The sequence below is a fragment of the Bombina bombina genome, chromosome 3 (genome assembly GCF_027579735.1).
Source record: "Bombina bombina isolate aBomBom1 chromosome 3, aBomBom1.pri, whole genome shotgun sequence".
Taxonomy (NCBI): domain Eukaryota; kingdom Metazoa; phylum Chordata; class Amphibia; order Anura; family Bombinatoridae; genus Bombina; species Bombina bombina.
In genome coordinates, this window is record NC_069501.1 from 215,225,994 (window position 1) to 215,246,629 (window position 20,636).

Genomic DNA, 20,636 nt, shown 5'->3' on the forward strand with positions numbered 1-20,636 from the left:
ACTGTCACGCCCATTAATATTTTACCTACTCTGATTGGTTGTTGGCTTACACCCACTATTATGAGGATGACGTAGTGGATTGATATATGCCATATATAAATCACGCTTCGTGTGATGTCCAGATAGATAAGAGATTATGGTCAGTTCTGAATACACACCATCTACAATAGCTACTAATGTTTTCCATTGATTGACTCTCTATGCTAATACAGATGTATTCGGACAACATCGCGTCACTTGCCGCGCCCCTGTCCCCATCACAAACCACGCCCCCCCCTTCTGTCATCATGATGTTTTTAATAAAAAATCGAGTTTGTTGAATCATTTAACTATGAGATGTCTGAGCAAATGTATATTAGTACTCTGAATAAGAGCATCACTTGGATCGCAAGAAAATATATATATTTGATCCTGTCAGAAAAATAGTGATCTTCTTGATCGCCTTTTTCTCCCAGTTTGGGATATACCATTTTTTAAACATAGTAGTGAATACCCCATATGAAATAGCCATGTTTATAAGCATAATGAGATTTTAGATTTATTTTAACAATTATTAACTATATATGAATGGAATTTTAACTATTGGAGTACCATTTGTTATCTTTGGGGAAATGGAAATTTATTTATTCAAAATGGTTTTACATAATTTATCACCCTTACACTATTTGGTATCAACTGATGGGTGTGTATCTGAAACTACATACTAATTTTCCCGGTTTGTCCTGACCTCATTGTTTGGCATATACCATTTTTTACACATTGTAGTGAATACCCTATATGAAATATTTATGTTAGCAAGCATAATGAGATTTTATATTTATATTTATTTTAATAATTATTAATTACATATGAATAGGATTTTTATTATTGGAGTATCATTCTGTTATCTTTGGAGAAATGGAAATTCATTGATTCCATATGGTATCACATACCCTATTATCTATACACCATTTGGTATCAACTGATGGGTGTGTATCTGAAACTATTTCTGATTGGTTGTGTTTAGGTATAAATATAGCAGCTATGAGAGATTGTTTGTATAGCCTGATGAAACAGTGCTGTGACACTGAGAAACGCGTTTCTGTTGTTTTTAAATTTTTGTATTAAATTCCTTTACTCTCAACTTGCTGCCAAATTATTATTGGGAAGAATATTTCCTCCTTTCTTCTACCTGGGATCTTTGGACTCCCCCTGGTGGGACGAGTACTCCTTCTGCTGATTGATTTACCTCTGTGTCTACCGGACGACTGGTTGGTTCCGGACTGCCTATACTGCACATTAGTGCCCTTCACCATGTGAGTAAGATTCTTAATATCTACCATCACCCTTTGTGGAATAGTCTGATTTGCACTATGTGGTGCCCTCTATCTTCTCCGTTCTAGATCTCCATACCCTGTGTCGTGGCGTGACACTCTAGAGGAGCTGCCCCCAGCCTTGGATCAGAGTTTTTGAGACTGCACACAATTATACTAGCAGGACTTTCATATTCTACTAATCATTTGTGGACTTTCCATATTTTATATCTGTTTTATGTGCATTTGTGTATATGCATGCTTACTAGCTGATTTATTAGGTTTGTGTTTTTATATACTATATGCAGATTGTACTATTTGAACTACCAACCTATATATACTCTGATTGATTTAGAAATTGTGACCATTAGAGTCAACTATTTATATATCTCCCATCCTATATATTTTATATTTTATATGACCCCTCATATCATATATATAACTCCCATTACCACTTGGCGCCTCGTATAGGTACCTGTGTGGCTTTTGTCGCCATCTGTGTACAGTTTGTCCAAAAGATTACCTTGTTTACGGCACTGTGTAAAAAAATATAAAATGCTGTTCACAATTTCAATTAATTGAAATCATCAACTGATGGCTTATTAGAAAAGTCAGCATACCTTCCATACCATATCTAGTTAGAGTAAACACAGTTACTTACTTTGAGGACGTCTTAAACTCCAACCACAGGAGCTATGAAAGGTGTAACTTTTATAATAAAGTAGTGACACTCACCAACAATATCCGTTTTTCAGCAAGTCTCTGGACAGATTGCTAAATCCATTTATTTGGCACCGTAGTCCGCTCAGGTACTGTTCACACCAAATTGTTGATCCATCAGAGACACACTGTGTCAGTATAGCCACTCGGGTCAGGTGGGGTAATATCCCTGCTGTGATTGGATGATTTTTTTTACGTGCCTCTGGTATTACTGCACTGCACTGTGCTGGAGTTAGAACAGTTCCACACATATACAAAAATCCTCCACACTTGTCAGTGTATTAAAACCAATATTGGGTGTGGACAACTATACCAACCGCATGGACCTTTCCCAGGATGAGGCCACCTCTTGCAGGCAAAATGTAACTACACCAAACATAAAGACAAACACCTTGCAGTTTTCTGCAGTCATTACTTCTTACGATGGCAGTATAACAACATATAAGAAGAAGGAAAATTTTAAGCTTGATACCCCACCTACATCCACCCGGGCACCTTCCTTCTCAAACTTATCATCCAGAGATGACTATGAAGGAGGGAGCATATATCTCACTCATACAGCTGGATGTCCGAGTCCTGGGAACACAATATATCCTACGAGGCAGAAGGCCTCATTATCGCCATGAACTCCCTTAACTTCCTAATGGCTATCGGAGGGGAAGAGAAATGGCGGAGCTCCCTTCACCTACTTTCACTAAATAATTCGAGGAGATAGCTAATGACACAGAGCTTAGTACTTTGAGATCAAGATCTCAACCATTCCACCCTGTGCAACCCTCAGATTGGTATTGGGTGAATTTGTAACAGATCCTACACATGTCCTGGAGGGGCTTGTATGTTTTCCACAGATTTTCCAGGACTAAAAACACTCTAGTCGTAAATACTAATTATATACTGGTCTTTACTCATTTGGAAAAAATATTGCAGGATTTAATTTTAGTGCAACTAGACGATCATATCAACTTGATACACAGGCATCTTAAAGGGGGACACAAAACCCATGAAACAATTGACCTCCAATAGCCAGATCACTATAAATATGTGCATTTTGTAATTACAATAGCGCTTTATATATTTACCGTGTTTTAGTTATACATTTTTATTGACTTCCGAACCCACCGACCGGCAATAACTTTTAATCTTCCAATCCACTTCTATAACTCCAGTTATCAAGATGGCAAATTTTCTTTGCTATGCACATGCGTGATTTAACCTTCTCGTCATAACAGACGTCACCGCAGGAAAACATGCAGACCAGCATAATCTATGGGTAAATTGTATGGGTAAATCAGGAGTCATTGTACGCATATGCACATGCGTGGGTAGACAAATCGATACGCGCATGTGCATGGTCATAAGAACGCTAAATAATGAGATGCAAAAATTTTTATTTCTATTGGTAAGTTTGTCGGATCGCACGCTTCCCATATTTGAGGGTTGTCTGATGTGACTTAATACCTGAAAATAAAAATGAATTATTCTCAAGTTTAGAAGCTTCATTACAAGCAGCAAATAGGTATGCTATAATATTTATACATGCAAAATTTCATATTTGTAGTTTGTTGGTGCAAAACATTTGAAAGTTTTGGAACCCTTTAATAACTTGCTAGGCTTTATTTAACTAACATCCCTCTAGCACTAATTGCTATATAACAATAGCCCATTATGTTTTTGAGAGATTTCCCTTGTATATACTAATACATGTTCCCGTGCTGCTAGCGGCCGAAGCAAAAGGGCTTCAAAAGTTTCACTTTCGAGGGCTTATCTCTCTAGCTTCGATAAACTCAGAACACATTTGTCTTTTGCTCTCCCGTATGGCACAGTAGATATACTCCTAGAATGTGGGTGCTGATATATATATAGTAAATATTATTTAAACCTCTCTACACGCTAGTGTCTATCTGTAGTCAGTATGACTCTTTGAGGTTACAGCCCTACATTTCTATGCATATTGCCTTTCTATACCCAACTCCTCCATAGGAATGTTATAGACCCAAAGTTTAACATGACAATGTTTGCTGTTTATTCCAATCTTACTAGTATGTAACAGTATTAGCTTCCAAACATATAGAATAAATGTACCCATTTTCTACCTTCAAATATGCACAACTTTACTGTCCCTTGCTCTTTATTAAGCTGCTTAATCTTTGTCTAGAGATTCTTTATGTGAGGTTGTACCTTGTAACTACAATGTGGTATAGCTAGTAAAGTATAAATTAAACTTTCATTATTCAGATAGGACTTAATTTTAATTGACTTTCCAATTTACTTTTATCATCAAATTTGCTTTTTTCTCTTGGTATTCTTAGTTTAAACTAAACATAGGTAGGCTCATATGCTAATTTCTAAGCCTTTGAGGGCTGCCTCTTATCACAGGCTTTTTAAATCTCTTTTCAACACAAAGAGACAGAAAGTGCACGTGGGCTATATAGATAACACTGTGCTCAGGCACAGAAAGTTATTTAAGATCTAGCACAAAACAATTCTAAATGCAAGACAATAGATAATAAACAGTCACAGTCATGTGATCAGGGGGCTGGAAGAAGGTTCCTAGATACAAGGTAATCACAAAGGTAAAAAGTACATTAATATAACTGTGTTGGTTATGCAAAACTGGGGAATGGGTAATAAAGGGATTATCTATCTTTTAAAACAATAAGAATTCTATGGTTGACTGTCCCTTTAATCTTGAAGTACTGTCTGATTTTGTTATACTAAGTTTGGTTATACCTTCAATGCATTTTAGTTTGAGCCAATAACCCTTACAAATCTCAGAATACTATGGAATATAACCTGCATGCAAGTATATATTACCCTAGGAATCTAGCCACAGTCTTTACAACAAGGGGCTTTCTAGTTAAATTACTATACTCTCTTAAATAGCCCTGGGGAACTATTGTCAATACTCTGCCTATGCCCAATAGTATATTTGCCTAAATTATTTGCTTATTCTTCCTCTCCCGCTGATTGAGTCTGGTTCCTTAAAATTGCCCACATGGGTCATATCGATATAGTACTATATATAACTCCCAAACTGCCCGATTGGCTCCTTATATTTCTACCCCTCCACACACACTAATGTACTCTGGCTCTCCTAATTGTGTCCAGAGGTTAACTTTGCGGTTTCCTTAGCAAATACTTCGACAATACCTATACTTTTATATGTAAACCATGTGGAGATTATTTCTCTAAACTCATAAAAAAATGTCAGTTATATACCAGGTTAATGTGTAGCATGTTTAGCATTTACTATTTCAACACAGAAAGTTTTTTTTAGCTATGAGAACACAACAAGAACTGCAAAACTACGGTGTTACACCTAAGTATTGTAATATTAATCTTCTGTTCTCTGGTACTACCTACATTTGCATGTCCTATTGATAAGTATATGTTACAAGTCTCACATTTGTGCGCTGTTCTATATGGCTACTGTTGTAATGCTATGCAATAAGAAATCTCAATAAAAACAAAATACAGTGATACCACTCACATCGCAGACTGCTAATGTGTTTCGGCGGTTAACCCACACTCATAGTTAGTTGAGAGTTATAATAAATGGAGATGCCTCTAAACTCTTAACCTTCACCTCTCGGCACACAGAATGAGTTCCAGAATACTAAAGTCACAAAAACACATTCAAAACATTACAGAAAAAATAATTAAAACAAAATTAAAACTCCTTTTATAAAACAGTCCACTCTTACAAATGTAGAAAGGAGAACTTGAAGCCAGGTAAGTAGAAATAAAAGAAAAAAAACAAAAACAACTCAACCTCGTCAGCTTTGAAATAACGCAACATGAGAGCAAGACAAGATATTTCACTATAGTCTTTATAAATTCAGCGTTCTTGGCTAAGGAGTAGGTGACATATTCCGAGCACACATATAGAATGACATGGAATGTCCATGACCAGCCTGTGAGTTCTATCCAGTGAGATTACTGTACTATAACAAAACAGATTACACAAACCATTTGGCTAGCACGTTTCTTAAGAATTGTAATTAAAGGGACAGTACACTGTAAAATTGTTTTTCCATAAATGTATTTTAAATGACTTGTTATACCAACTGCAGAGTATAAAATATTTGAGAAATTGCATTTTCGGGTTTATTTGTGTATATGAAGTAGCTGATTTTGTGCTTTGAAACCACAGCCTATTACAATGGGTTGAGCTTCAGGTAATATCAGATCTCATTACGTTATCACTTTTATGTACACAGACTTGCTTCCTTATCTTATATTTGTCTGGAACACCAAAGCTCAATACATAGAGAGAACAATGGAAAATTATCATTTTATTACTTAACTATCATGCCCTCACTGAGGGTTTAATCTCTTCTGCTGGCTGTGTTTACTTAGGCTTGTCAATAGCATATACGCAAGTATCAAAACTTTCAGTATAGGTTGGGAAACCACAAGCTAAATCAGCTATTTCAAATGCTGAAATAGGAGTAAAGGAGCCACTTGCAACCAATTTAATACACTCTAACAGGTAAAAAGGATCATTGGGAATAATTTCAAGGGGAGAAAGTTTTTGGGTGAACTGTCCCTTTAAGTCATCCTTGTTTCATGTGCGACATTTCATGTATTGTGCTCCTCGTACAACTAAAACTAAAGAAGTTTAAAGGTCATAAAAGTTGAAAAAAGACATGCTTTTAATTTGTTAGAGCATGTCATTTTATGGCTATCCAGCCGACACTACTATGTGTTTAACTCCCTCAAAAGGGTTAAACACACAGTAGAAGTACCGCTCAGGACACGCAGAGTGCAGCTGATCCCGAGTGAAACCTGCAGCTGATCCAATCAGCAGCACTGGTCGCACCACTCATACATTTAATGACATGGTCTAACAAACTAGAGTATGTCATTTTTTGACTATTGTGGCCCTTTAATGACAGGAACTCTCACTAGGAAAATGCTGGAAAAGATTGGTGAAATGATGCTTAATGAATCTCGAACATAACCTTTACACTGGCAACCATCTATTAATCAAGCCCATTGTGTGCTAATTAGTTTCTGCTTGCTTTATTATACAGTTCATGCAGATAGAAAAGCATCCTACAATAACCCAGCAATTCAATTTGTTATATCAAAATCTGTTGTGTCCCATCCTGTTAAAATACCTCTAGATTTCTTATTTCACTGAAATGATGAGAGGCTCCCGCACATCTGTAAACAGACTGCATGAAATAACAGCATATGCAAAGGTTTTCTGCACTGAAGAACTCTCTGTATTTTTAGGGTACTATGTTAGAAATCGTCAGTGACAAGACCCGCAAGATTCTCCAAATCATTGTTTTAGTACCTAAAGGAGTCAACAGCCAAACATTTGCACTGCAGACTATTTTGTTTTCCACATTCTGTGCACTAGGACCGTTCAATTGGAAAATGTGGGCAAAATTGGAATTCAAATTGCCAGTAATGTTTTGTTATAAAAACAAAAAAACTAGAAATCTCAAGGCAAGTAGAGGATATTGATTGTACTAAAATTTACCAACACTCTATATTTTTCAGGCCCTTGTAGATCCTAATTAATGTATGGAAATGTTATTCTACAGTACATGTGTACATTTATATTAAAACAGACTGTTAAATGTAAAAGGCTGCTGTATACAATTATTATATCTTGTGAAGAGGACTTGGCAGTGAGCTTATTGCTTTGTGCCAAAGGGCTAATTACTGTACTTCAGAGATTTGAATGCTGTTTTACTTACTCCAGCCTGACTGACACCCCTTAGCAAAAGCTTTTTTTTACTTTTTTTAAAGTGACACACCAGGCAGTTCATCCAATCACTATCCATACCTCCCGCTTCATTACTTTCTCGGCTTAAGCAACAACTGTCATATAACAGCCATTGAGGCAAATGTGCTTGCATTTGTGATAATGGCTCTGACTTCTAATTTCTTACCACCAAGCTAGTCACTTTTAAAAATAAACCTTTTAACTGAAGGGTGGTTTTAGTATATTATATTGGACCTATGACAAGTAAAATATATATTTTAATGGAGTTTTTTTTAAATGTTACTGTCACTTTAACAATAAAATTAATATTCACTAAGAAATTATGACAACCCCCTCATTAGTACCACCCTCAATTCTTGGTTTGAAACCTTGTTAAGATGTAGACTTACCTCCTATAAATAAACTCACTATACAAGAAAAAGTGAATACATTTGAAGAATGCCCTAGTAGTTTAGAAACATTGCCCAGTGCAATGTAACTATTTTAAGGGCAAAATGTATTAAATGGACACTGAACCCAAAGTTTTCCTTTCGTGATTCAGATAGAGCATGACATTTTAACTTTCTAATTTATTCCTATTATCAAATTTTCTTCATTTTCTTGGTATCTTTATTTGAAATGCAAGAATGTAAGTTTAGATGCAGGCCCATTTTTGGTGAACAACCTGGGTTGTTCTTGCTGATTGGTGGATAAATTCATCCACCAACAAAAAAGTGCTGTCCAAGGTCTGAACCAAAAATAAAAAAAGCTTACATGCTTTCTTTTTCAAATAAAGATAGTAAGATAATGAAGAAAAAATAATAATATGAGTAAATTAGAAAGTTGCTTAAATTTGCATTTTCTATCTGAATCACAAAAGAAAAAAATGTGGGTTCAGTGTCCCTTTAAGCTGTACTCTGAGTTTTTGAGACTTTGTGTAGCAGGCTCGCTCGTGCCATACATTTAAGAAGCATAAACTGCTACTTTTGCCTCTCTGTCACCTCAGAAGTGGTAAGATCAGTCACCCCAGACAATTGCTCTTTTAAGGTGATTACATGCCATTCTCTTGAGCAATTGTAATGTTACTTTTAGCCACACAATGCAGCATGGCAAGTGCCGATTGTAGAAGAACAGGTTCTCTAGTTGTGAATCTGTGGCACCAGCAGTCATGATAAATTTTGCTCTAAATGTTCTTATAAAACAGCCAACTACTAGGGTAAGAGCTCTACCTTAAATTTTAGATCAACTCATGCAGTACAATACTGTATTAACACTGCTGTATGCACCTCATTATCTAGAGGTGAGGTTAGCTTGTCCGAGACAAACTGCTTCTGGGCAAAGCACTTTCTGCAGCAAGAGAAGGGAAAGAGAAGTGATTCACAGGCTAATGACCTCAAACAGAAACAATTTCTGGTGATTATTCTGAAATATTCTTTAAAGGGCCCTTTTTCCCTTTTTCTAAATGCTCTGTCTGCCTTTGATCAATCCCTCTATATCCCTCAGGCAAACTTCCCCTGATTTATTGGGCTGTTATATCACAGACACCAAAATTATCTCCTTCTTCAAAGAGCTGGGAAAATGGACTGGTTATAGACAATTGTTCTAGCACTAATAATAACTGTTGATAAAAAAAACCATTTTAGATAAACAGATATATGAAAATCATACATGCAATTTACAAATCGTGTTTAAAACTTTATAGAAAAGCAATATGTTAGAAACTGTAGTTATTTATTTGACAAATCGCTTACATTTAACAGAAACACTTTTCTATTTATCAAGCTATAAACCAGAACTTAAAAGGAAATAATAATTATGATACAACTATTAATGGTAATTTTGGTTATTGATAGTGTTTTTGTACAGACAAGCTCATGGTATGTTCAAACATTGTATTAAAGAAACATTAAATTCAACACTTAATCTTCCTGAAAAATGTTTAAATAAAACAACATTGTGTTATAAATTTATTATTTATTTTGTCTGCTTTCACTGTAAAATACCTCTCAAAAGTGTGTTTGTTATACTTCCACCAGAGAGCGCTTCCATCATAGGTATGATGAGATGTACCTAAACCTACAACATTATGTATATGTGCAGTGATTGGTTAGCATGTGTATTTATTTACATCTGTCCCTAATAACCGAAATTGCCCCAAACATACTAATAAAAATGGCAACATGTACAAAAATGGTGGCTTATTGGCATCAGCAGATCAACTGGGAAGTATCCTTAGAAATAGGAAGCAAACATTTGGGTGCAATTTGCCCCCTCCTGATACGAATGGTTATATCCCTGAACTGCTTTTCTTTTGCAAAGACTTCTTAAAATAATGACAGTATAAAATTATTTTTAAAAATGTATTTTGCATTGCTGATATACGCTGTGAGTTTCATGTCCTTTTAATGAATAAGAATGAACCATGATGCAAAAAAAAAAGGCTTAAAGGGACACTGAACCCAATTTTTTTCTTTTGGGATTCATATAGAGCATGCAATTTTAAGCAACTTTCTAGTTTACTCCTATTATGATTTTTTCTTCGTTCTCTTGCTATCAGCAAGGACAACCCAGGTTGTTCACCAAAAATGGGCCGGCATCTAAACTTACATTCTTGCTTTTCAAATAAATATACCAAAAGGATAAAGAAAATTTGATAGTAGGAGTAAATTAGAAAGTTGCTTAAAATTGCATGCTCTATGGCCTATGTATCAAATGTCTTGCGGACCTGATCCAACAGTGCGGATCAGGTCCGCAAGACCTCGCTGAATGCGGAGAGCAATACGCTCTCCATATTCAGCATTGCACCAGCAGCTCACAAGAGCCGCTGGTGCAAGCCGCCCCCTGCAGACTCGCGGCCAATGGGCCGCCAGCAGGGAGGTGTCAATTAACCCAATCGTACTCGATCGGGTTGAATTGTGGCGATTCCTGTCCACCTGCTCAGAGCAGGCAGACAGGGTTATGGAGCAGCGGTCTTTAGACTGCTGCTTCATAACTGCTGTTTCTGGCGAGTCTGAAAACTCGCCAGAAACACGGGCCTTCAAGCTCCATTCGGAGCTTGATAAATGGGCCTCTTTATCTGAATCATGAAAGAAAAAAATTGGGTTCAGTGTCCCTTTAAGTATAAGCTCTCAGTGATTGACAGTCCCTTCTTTCGTGGGATTGGTCGCGCGAGTGAAGGGGCGGGCATTACACACTCAATTTGAGAAGCTGTCCGCACGCCTTATAATACATGGGGCTTTGTTTTGAAGGTTTCATTTCTAACATTGATGTAAATTATTATCATAAATATGCATAATATGTGCAGAGGTACCAACAAGCCCAGAGGGACAATGAGATGAAGTTCAATGAATATAGAAATAGGAGATTCCCAGTTTTTGCATGTTGGGTAAGTACATAAACTCTTGCATTTAACTCAATAGGCAAGTTTCACTAAAGCCCTTCTCCAGCATCACTTTTCTATATTATATAAGGCCAGGTATGTTTGTCTGATGCAGTCATGCGCAGTAGAGACTGCAACACGAGACAAACATACCTGGCCGTAAGGAAGGATCAGTCAATGACCGCTGACTGCGCACAAGACAATGCGCAAGACTTCAAAAGGCTGTGAGGATCAGTGTCTGACTGCGCGCGTGACAACCAAGTGCGGCCTTAAGGATTAATGCACGCCGACACACTGCGCTATAAACTAAAACTGAAAGAAAAAAATGCAGACACAAATAAAAGAGAACAGACTATACAGTACTACAACGCCAAGGAAAAAAATAAATAGATCACATAAACAAAAAAGCCACACAAAAAAATTGGAGAGACACAAATAAAAATGAAATAAAACACAGACACAAATAAACACAGAACACATAAAAAGAGGGATAGAGATAAAAGAATTGATGGATAGGGATAGAGGGATAGAGATAAAAGGATATGAATAGAGGGATAGATGGATACAGGGATAGAGGGATAGATGGATAGAGGGTTAGGGATAGAGGGAAAGGGATAGATGGATACAGGGATAGAGGGTTAGGAAAACAGGGATAGATGGATAGAGGGTTGGGGATAGAGGGTTAGGGATAGAGGGTTAGGGATAGAGGGTTAGGGATAGATGGATAGAGGGATAGGGATAGAGGGTTAACGATAGAGGGAAAGGAATAGATGGATACAGGGATAGGGATAGATGGATAGAGGGAAAGGGGTAGATGGATACAGGGAAAGGGATAGATGGATAGAGGGAAAGGGATAGATGGATAGAGGGAAAGGGATAGATGGATACAGGGATAGGGATAGATGGATAGAGGGAAAGGGGTAGATGGATAGAGGGAAAGGGATAGATGGATACAGGGATAGGGATAGATGGATAGAGGGAAAGGGATAGATGGATACAGGGATAGGGATAGATGGATACAGGGATAGATGGATAGAGGGAAAGGGGTAGATGGATACAGGGATAGGGATAGATGGATAGAGGGAAAGGGATAGATGGATACAGGGATAGGGATAGATGGATAGAGGGAAAGGGATAGATGGATACAGGGATAGGGATAGATGGATAGAGGGAAAGGGATAGATGGATAGAGGGAAAGGGATAGATGGATACAGGGATAGATGGATAGAGGGAAAGGGGTAGATGGATACAGGGATAGGGATAGATGGATAGAGGGAAAGGGGTAGATGGATACAGGGAAAGGGATAGATGGATAGAGGGAAAGGGATAGATGGATACAGGGATAGGGATAGATGGATAGAGGAATAGGGATATAGTTATAGGAATAGAGATAGAGGGATAGGGATAGATGGATAGAAGGATAGGGATAGAGATAGAGGGATTGATGGATAGAGGGATAGGGATAGAGGGATAGGGATAGAGGGATAGGGATAGAAATAGAGGGATAGATGGATAGCGGGATAAGGAAAGAGGTATAGATAGATATAGAGATAATGAGATAGATGGATAGAGGGAGAGAGATACTGTATGTCTCCTAAGAGGTATATTTCTTTCCTTACACATTTTGGCCCGTGTACACGAGCTTTAACACTAGTTTCCTATATTATTCTAGGTAGTGGATTCATTGAAGAAGGCAAAGCATCAGGATTGGTGACTGTACCCTGTGCATGCTAGGGCCCCTATTTAAGAAAGTCTGGCGGACCTGATCCGACAGTGCGGATCAGGTCCGCCAGACCTCGCTGAATACGGCGAGCAATATGCTCGCCGTATTCAGCATTGCACCAGCAGCTCACAAGAGCTGCTGGTGCAACGCCGCCCCCTGCAGACTCGCGGCCAATGGGCCGCCAGCAGGGAGGTGTCAATCAACCCGATCGTACTTGATCGGGTTGATTTCCGGTGATGTCTGTCCGTCTGCTCAGAGCAGGCGGACAGGTTATAGAGCAGCGGTCTTTGTGACCGTTGCTTCATAACTGCTGTTTCTGGCGAGCCTGCAGGCTCGCCAGAAACACGGGGCATCAAGCTCCATTTGGAGCTTGATAGATAGGCCCCTAGGTGTGTTAAGGGTCATCACCACTGGTGTGCATGAATGCTGCATTCAGATTACAAACCTCTTCCTATAGGATAAAGGTTACCCATGGTTGCTCTATCAATTGGCAAATCAGACAGGTGTCCCATTGATTGAGGATGCATCTTGGAATTTATGGTTGTCTGCAGAAATGTTTCAAGTGGGGGCACATTATATACATCAATATATAAATTCACCAATACAGATTAAAATGAGGCAGTGAAATAGGTCTTATATAGGGTATGAAAAAAATGATCAGCCAAAAAAATGTTGAGCCCCAGTGCAGTTTTTTTCAGACCCTGACTTTGGCATCAATTGTACAAACTCATCTCTGTTTTTTCCTCCCCAAATATCGTTACAGAATTTATTTTCCTAGTTTAAATGTGTTGTACATTTTTATATTCAGCACATTAAAGGGACATGAAACCCATTTTTTTTCTCATGATTTAGAAAGAACATGCAATTTTAAACAACTTTCTAATTTACTTCTATTATCTAATTTGCTTAATTCTCTTGATATACTTTGCTAAAAAGCATATCTAGATAGGCTCAGTAGCTGCTTATTGGATGTTGCACATAGATGTCTCGTGTGATTGGCTCACCCATGTACATTGCTATTTCTTCAACAAAGGCTATCTAATGAATTAAGCAAATTACATAATAGAAGTAAACTGGAATGTTGTTTAAAATTGTATTCTCTACTTGAATCATGAAATCATTTTTTGGGGTTTAGTGTTCCTTTAAGGTGCAAAGGTGCTTTTCAAAACAACTTACTCTTTTTCTAGGAGCCTGTTCAAAACTGGTACACCTCTTGCAGTCACCTTTATTGACTGATACAAAGGAAATAGACAATTGTAACCTCCTTCCCTTTTAGTATACAGTAAAGAAGAGCAATATGCATGTTTGGAGCCGCTAATGCAAATACATATTGAACGCTTAATCCTTGATGTAATCTGAAAACAGCACCCTTCACCTAAAGCAAAACGTACATCATCTACTCTAAAATACTCTGCAATTCTTCAACCTGCTACCTACAGTGAGTACACTAGTACAGTTTCATATTAAGGAATGCAAGTGAATTGAAAGAAATGGGAAGAATTTATACAAATGCTGCAAGCCATGTGTCTGAAATGTTAATAACAAGAGCGATACAAAGCTCTAGAGGTTGCTCCTGTCTATGTGAACACTTCTGATCACTGATGGGGAGTGTAGCTGTCAACAAATATGGTGGAAATAATGACAAGCAATTAGTATTTTTGCTCTTCCTGTCAGCCAGTAATGGGATCATAGCTTCTGCAATATATATTGTATATATACTGACTTTTGCATATCATAGTAGAAAAAAAAAAATGCTGATAATTATACATTTCAGACTTCAGAACTGGGTATAACTTTTTTATCTGACCTGGCTTTGAACATGCAAGTTAACCTACTTTTGTAAGGAACATCAGTGCAAAACTTGTAGCCTAATAGCTATCAAAATTAGAGCTAGCCCGAAGATGGTGCAAATCTTGTTTCACAGTACAGCAACATTTTCTCTTCAATTGCAAGCTTCAGTTTTAGCAGAATGCTAAGGAGAATTCTAATGTAAACATTACTTGCTCAGAATTATAATATTACATTGTTATTATTTATTATTATACGATTCTGGCCTAGACTACAAATGGAGCGCAATCAATTGAGTCAGGGTGCATTATTCTTTGTGTAACCTTGCGCTAAGAATAGCTCAAAATCTGGTATTACAGGTGGATGATGAAAAAGGTTTACCAGAGAATCGTAACACAGCCAGCATTTTTTTTAGTGTGCCCTATATTTTAATGGATAATACCGGGAACTTTATCATATATTATATGTGTGTGTGTGCAGTGTGCAGTGTTTGTAACTTCAATAGAAAACCATAGAATAAATATATATAAAGAACTCCACTTTCTGAGTGAAGGTTTAGCGCACCTCCAGTTTAGAGCACCTTTGGCTTAGCGCTTGAGCAATAGCTGACATTTTTCAATGAGCCCCCATGGATGTCTTATGTAAGGGAATACGAGCATCAACGCTATCCAACATGCAGATGTTAACACGCCCTAGAATTTTGTTTGAGTACTAAAATATTACTTTCAACTTGTAATAAGAATTCAACAATAAAAGAGCTATTGACTTCTAAACTCAACATGAATTATGAATATTTCACATTCCAATGTTCGTCACGTAGATGAATATGTTCTATTTATTCCTAAATAAATGTTTCTTTATATGTTTGATCACTCTCTCTTTGTGTCAATTATATGTTTCCAGGTTTAACCACAAAATAAATATCCAGGATAGGACCTCACAGGACCGGCCACCTCCTCACAAATGAGACCCCCTCATAGGCTCTCTTGGATACAAAACAAGTGTTCATTATCACATAAAATCCATGATGTTTCAGTTCCAGCACAAACCTTTCTCAAATGGAACAAACAGACAGCAACGTTCCTATGTTCTTTTTTTTTTAAATAATATTTATCAAACAGTGTGATTATGAGTGTAACTGTAAATTTATTTTTTATGTGTTTTGTGTCACTTTTTGTCTTGCTTTACAGTTAACCAGAGCTCTGAAGTCGCGATAACCCGACCTACTTAGCTTGGTCACGATATCCATTGAAAGTAATGAGTGCTTTTGTCAGCTGAGCTAAACCTTCTCCGATAAATCTAATTTATCATGGACTTGTAATATCAAGTTAATTTTAGCGAGGTCCAGCGATAAAGCTTATTGTGTCCCACGCTAGCATTAGTGCGTCACTAATCAGTGCCAATAACGCTATAGTTTTTTCACTCCGCTTGTAATCAAGCCCTAGTAAAGTTCCACAAAACAGCTGCAAGCAGTGATTGGTAGCTACATGGGACTACCATTTCTGATTGGTTGTGTTCTGCCTTACAATTTCTCAGTGGGACTTTTGCACTGATTATTTATTCATTTTTAAAATTACAAAATGTGACATTTTTGTTTAAGTTTTTAGGATATAGATGGCGCAGGTCCTGTATATATCAATCTTTGTGTGGAGATGTCACTGGAGACAAAAAGACTTGACTTGATGCATGTATATATACCAATTGATATGAGTGCAGTATACTCACTCTAAAAGATTTTCAGTGTCAGATGATCAGGAAGGAATCCCTCAATAGATGGTACACGTCCAAGTCCTTAAAATCCAAGGTTCGGCAATGTCACAGCAAGAACAGCAAGAGTAGTGGTATAGTTTAAAAAAGACAAAACATTTATTAATAGCTCAACGCGTTTCAACGATTAGATCGTCTTTCTCAAGAGCAGAATTAAAAAAGAATAAAAGTTTGCTGTACTGTGACTCGTATCCTCAGTTTAAATACAGGTGTCAGAAGTTTTTAATTTGTTATGAATATCTCTGTAAATAGGAACATATTTTACCTCAAAATTTCACCTCACCAGGTCAAGTGCTCTGTGAGCAGTTATTCTTCAGCTACTCTTTTTACTGTCATCTGCATGGTGAAAATAAAAAAAAGAGTAATTTAGTGCTGAACACACTCAGCTTTACTGTGAACTTGTGGGATTTTTCAATAATCTCATGAGATTTCATAGCACATTTCCTTAAACCAAGAAGGCAAATAAAGTGACTGTGCCTACACATGTCAGATGCTTGCTCGATTGCAAGTCTTAGGACAAGAATCCTGATTGGATGCTTAAAGTCCCTTTACAATAGGATGTGGCTAAATTTTAAAGTAAAGTAGCTTCCTTTTTTACATAGTGATGTTCATGTAATATTTTCTAGTTAAAGTGATGGTAAATTTGTATCTATTGCAAAACATATTCTAGATCCTCTTACCTTAACTAGCACATCAATGTGCTTATATATAAAAAAAAAACATCTTTTCACTTAGTAATTGCGATTTTATTTCAGTAACCGTACAGTGTAATAATCAGCCTCTCTCTACATTTTTCACAGGGGCAGCTTTGATTGACATAAGTTTTAGCCAATCATCAGCTCACCATGCGCCCCATGTGAAATAGGACCTGCACGCTCCCGTGCTCTGAACTAACTCATTGCTATGGAATGCGCATGCGCAATTCTTACGCTACTTGCGCATTTCTAAATGAGAATCCTCAGCTAACATTTACTTACATCGGATGCTATCTTTATGTAACCCGGAGCTGAGGATTCTCATTTAGAAATGCGCAAGTAGCGTAAGAATTGCGCATGCGCATTTCATAGCAATGAGTTAGTTCAGAGCACGGGAGCGTGCAGGTCCTATTTCACATGGGGTGCATGGTGAGCTGATGATTGGCTAAATATGTCAATCAAAGCTGCCCCTGTGAAAAATTTAGAGAGAGGCTGATTATTACACTGTACGGTTACTGAAATAAAATTGCAATTACTAAGTCAAAATATGTTTTTTTTTTATATAAGCACATCGATGTGCTAGTTCAGGTAAGAGGATCTAGAATATGTTTTGCAATAGATACGAATTTACCATCACTTTAACATTTTACAGATATGCTGCAGCTTCATCACTTTCAAATGTATCAGCATTTGAGTGACATCCCTTTAAATGGGTAGCATCTTTCTTTCTCTTAAAGGGTTAGAAATCTTTAATTTTAAAACATTATGAAAGATATTATGCTAGATTAAAACCTAACATTTCTTACCTTGAAACGAAGCTTTAATATTTAGTAAAATTATGTTTTAATTTTCCTTGTAAACGGCCGTAATGACCGCCCATAAATGTAGGCTGTATTTACACATAATGTATGCCATTCCCTCCTCCAATTGCGCTACAGCACTGATCCCCTAATTAGCATATTTACCTAACAGCAGTAGTAGACTTCTTATATTACATTTAGAGGAAGCATTTTGTGCAGAGCTTGATGTAAAAAAAAAAAAATTCTATTTCTAGTTGGAAGTGCTCTGGTGTGCCACTCCCACTCCTATCTCACGCACCTCTTGGTCGGCATCGAGGTGATGATATCCCGGCAGCTGAAAATCCAGGAGAGAGCATAGATATGCGCATGCTTTGCTTAAAGTTAGTGTAAATGCGCATGCGGGGACGCCATCATAGTTCTACCTAAGTAGAACGCTGTAATTAGACTGCATAATGTACACAAAAAAGGGTTTGGCAGAATTGATATTTTCAGTTCCAATTTTCAGGAAAACGGTACAAGTTAGCTAATAGGTGTTATTTGATGACTTGAACAACTAAATATGATATTTTAAAAAAAAAAAAAATTTGGGGGGGGGCGTTTACTATAACTTTAATTTTCCCTACATTATCATACATTTCATTGGTCTAACATAAGAGTTGTGCTGCCCGTTTGAAGATTTAAGAGCCTGAGGCAAAGTGTGTGCCTGTCACTGGTGTGGCAAAAGTGGCAGAAGTCAATGATGAGACAAAATAGGCATACGTAGTCTGCTATAGTGACTTAGTCATTGCTTGTAGCTCTACGGTTAAAGTACAATCTAAGTTTAGTTATATAGATATATCATTATATTTTAAGCAGAAGACTGAGAAAATACAATATAAGTTAATACATTCTCCTTTTTACATGAAGGTTTCTTACTTCTACCAACTATAACATAATAGCTATCAAATTTCTTCCCTATCCAACGACAATATCCCAGCACATATTAATTGTATATTGTTAGCAACTGCTTTTGAATTTCAATAATTTAGCCCACTTACCTCTAAGCATTGCAGACTCACTGCAAATGATTTGTTTACTTATTTTAGATTTCAGTTATTACTTACATTATATATAGAATAACAACTATCACCAATGCTTCACTGAATTTCACCCAGAGAACCTTAACAAATAACAAATATTTCTAGGAAACTTGCTCTCTATTATTTGACATTTAAAATATGCTAATTAATCAGATATTAAAATATTTTTCCTTTCGTAATACATTGTATCGCATTCCAAACTGATAACATTCTATCTATAATTGTCATCTCCAACACTGCACATAATGTTTTATGTAAGATCTCCTTAATGAGCTATAAAGCATCAGTAACACTCTATATATTTGCTGCTTTAAACTATTTGACTAGATTAAGTACATTTTTAAGTTATATTTCCAGATGTAATTATGAATAAATCAGGCATAATTTATTGTGATACATTGCTTCATTACTCCATTTACGTCATAGCAGATTTGTGATATACAGCACTAGGTTGACATATTGAGTAGAGAGCTGAATCCTTCTATAATTGCAGATGAATTATTTGATACCTGTGTATAAATTCTATTCCAGACAAATGAATCTGAACATACACTTCACAGACTGCTACATGTTTTGCAGTGTGTTTTTGGGCCCTCTGGCATTACAGGTTTGAAGGTGATCACCAAATACAGATTAAGGGGAAATACCTGTAATTTGTTGTAAAAGGAGAAACTAAGTGTGCTGTGTAATTTGCAGATCAGTATGTAACTACTTACAACAGGCACTTGCATGCTTTCTATGATCTTTTTTTGACAAAGTTATCATACTAAGTCCAGTCTACCTGCAGGCAAGTAATAAAAATGAGATGCAAGGTACCTGTTAAAGTCATCACGTGGTATAATAAAAAAACAAGGCAAGTGATATTTAAAAAGTAGGCAGTTCTTGAAGGGAGTGTCAATGACAGGAATAAAGGAATCTTAGATAGCTCTAAACCTTTAAAAGCACTTTTTCTGCCTTGGAAATTCAGACACCGAAACTTAAACTATCAAAGATCTGAATCAGTAGCAGCTGCTATGAGCCTTACTGAGTCAGACTTCTCAGAAGATGAGCATGAGCTCAGTGGTGAACAGGATGCTAGCAGTGATCAATCCTTGGAGACATTCCAAGGGCAAGAGAGTGGGAGTGAGGTAGAGGAAGCAAAACCCAAGAAACGAAACAGACCAGTGAGGTCCAAGGCTAGAAGGATAGCAGCCAATGTCAGAGAACGAAAGAGAATCTTGGACTACAATCAAGCTTTCAATTCCCTGAGGTTGGTCCTGAAGCATGACTTGAGTGGCAAGAGGTTATCCAAGATAGCAACCTTAAAGAGGGCGATCAACAGGATATCATCACTATCCATGCTCTTGCACTCAAGCCCTCCACAGAAATGTCACTTGCAATGTGACCAGCACAGTTATCCAGAGATAAAGGACAGCTGTTCTCAGTCCTTTATGATGCCAACACAGACACATCAAACTATACCGTCCAATACCAGCTATGGAGATATTGCCCATCTACAGCAACACAATTCTCCTCACTACTCCAGACTCTCACCAGAGACTCCTTATTTCCATTGCCAATATGGGAGCCCAACGGACGACGATTTGATGCCCAGCTCTGCTTACTACACCCATGGGAATTACAACATTGGTATTAGGAATACCTGCTTCCAGAATCATATAGACAACCTTA

General features: G+C 37.2%; 1 protein-coding gene across 1 annotated transcript in view; it reads left to right on the forward strand.

The window, feature by feature from the left end:
• The first annotated feature begins 19,887 nt into the window (after positions 1–19,887).
• The window catches only part of BHLHA9 (basic helix-loop-helix family member a9), a 2,510-nt gene continuing 1,761 nt past the window's right edge, over positions 19,888–20,636 (forward strand). The window contains exon 1 of the mRNA XM_053704586.1: positions 19,888–20,636. This exon is cut by the window's right edge and continues 1,761 nt beyond it. Coding sequence (XP_053560561.1) covers positions 19,979–20,636 — 658 coding nt within the window. The 5' untranslated portion in view covers positions 19,888–19,978.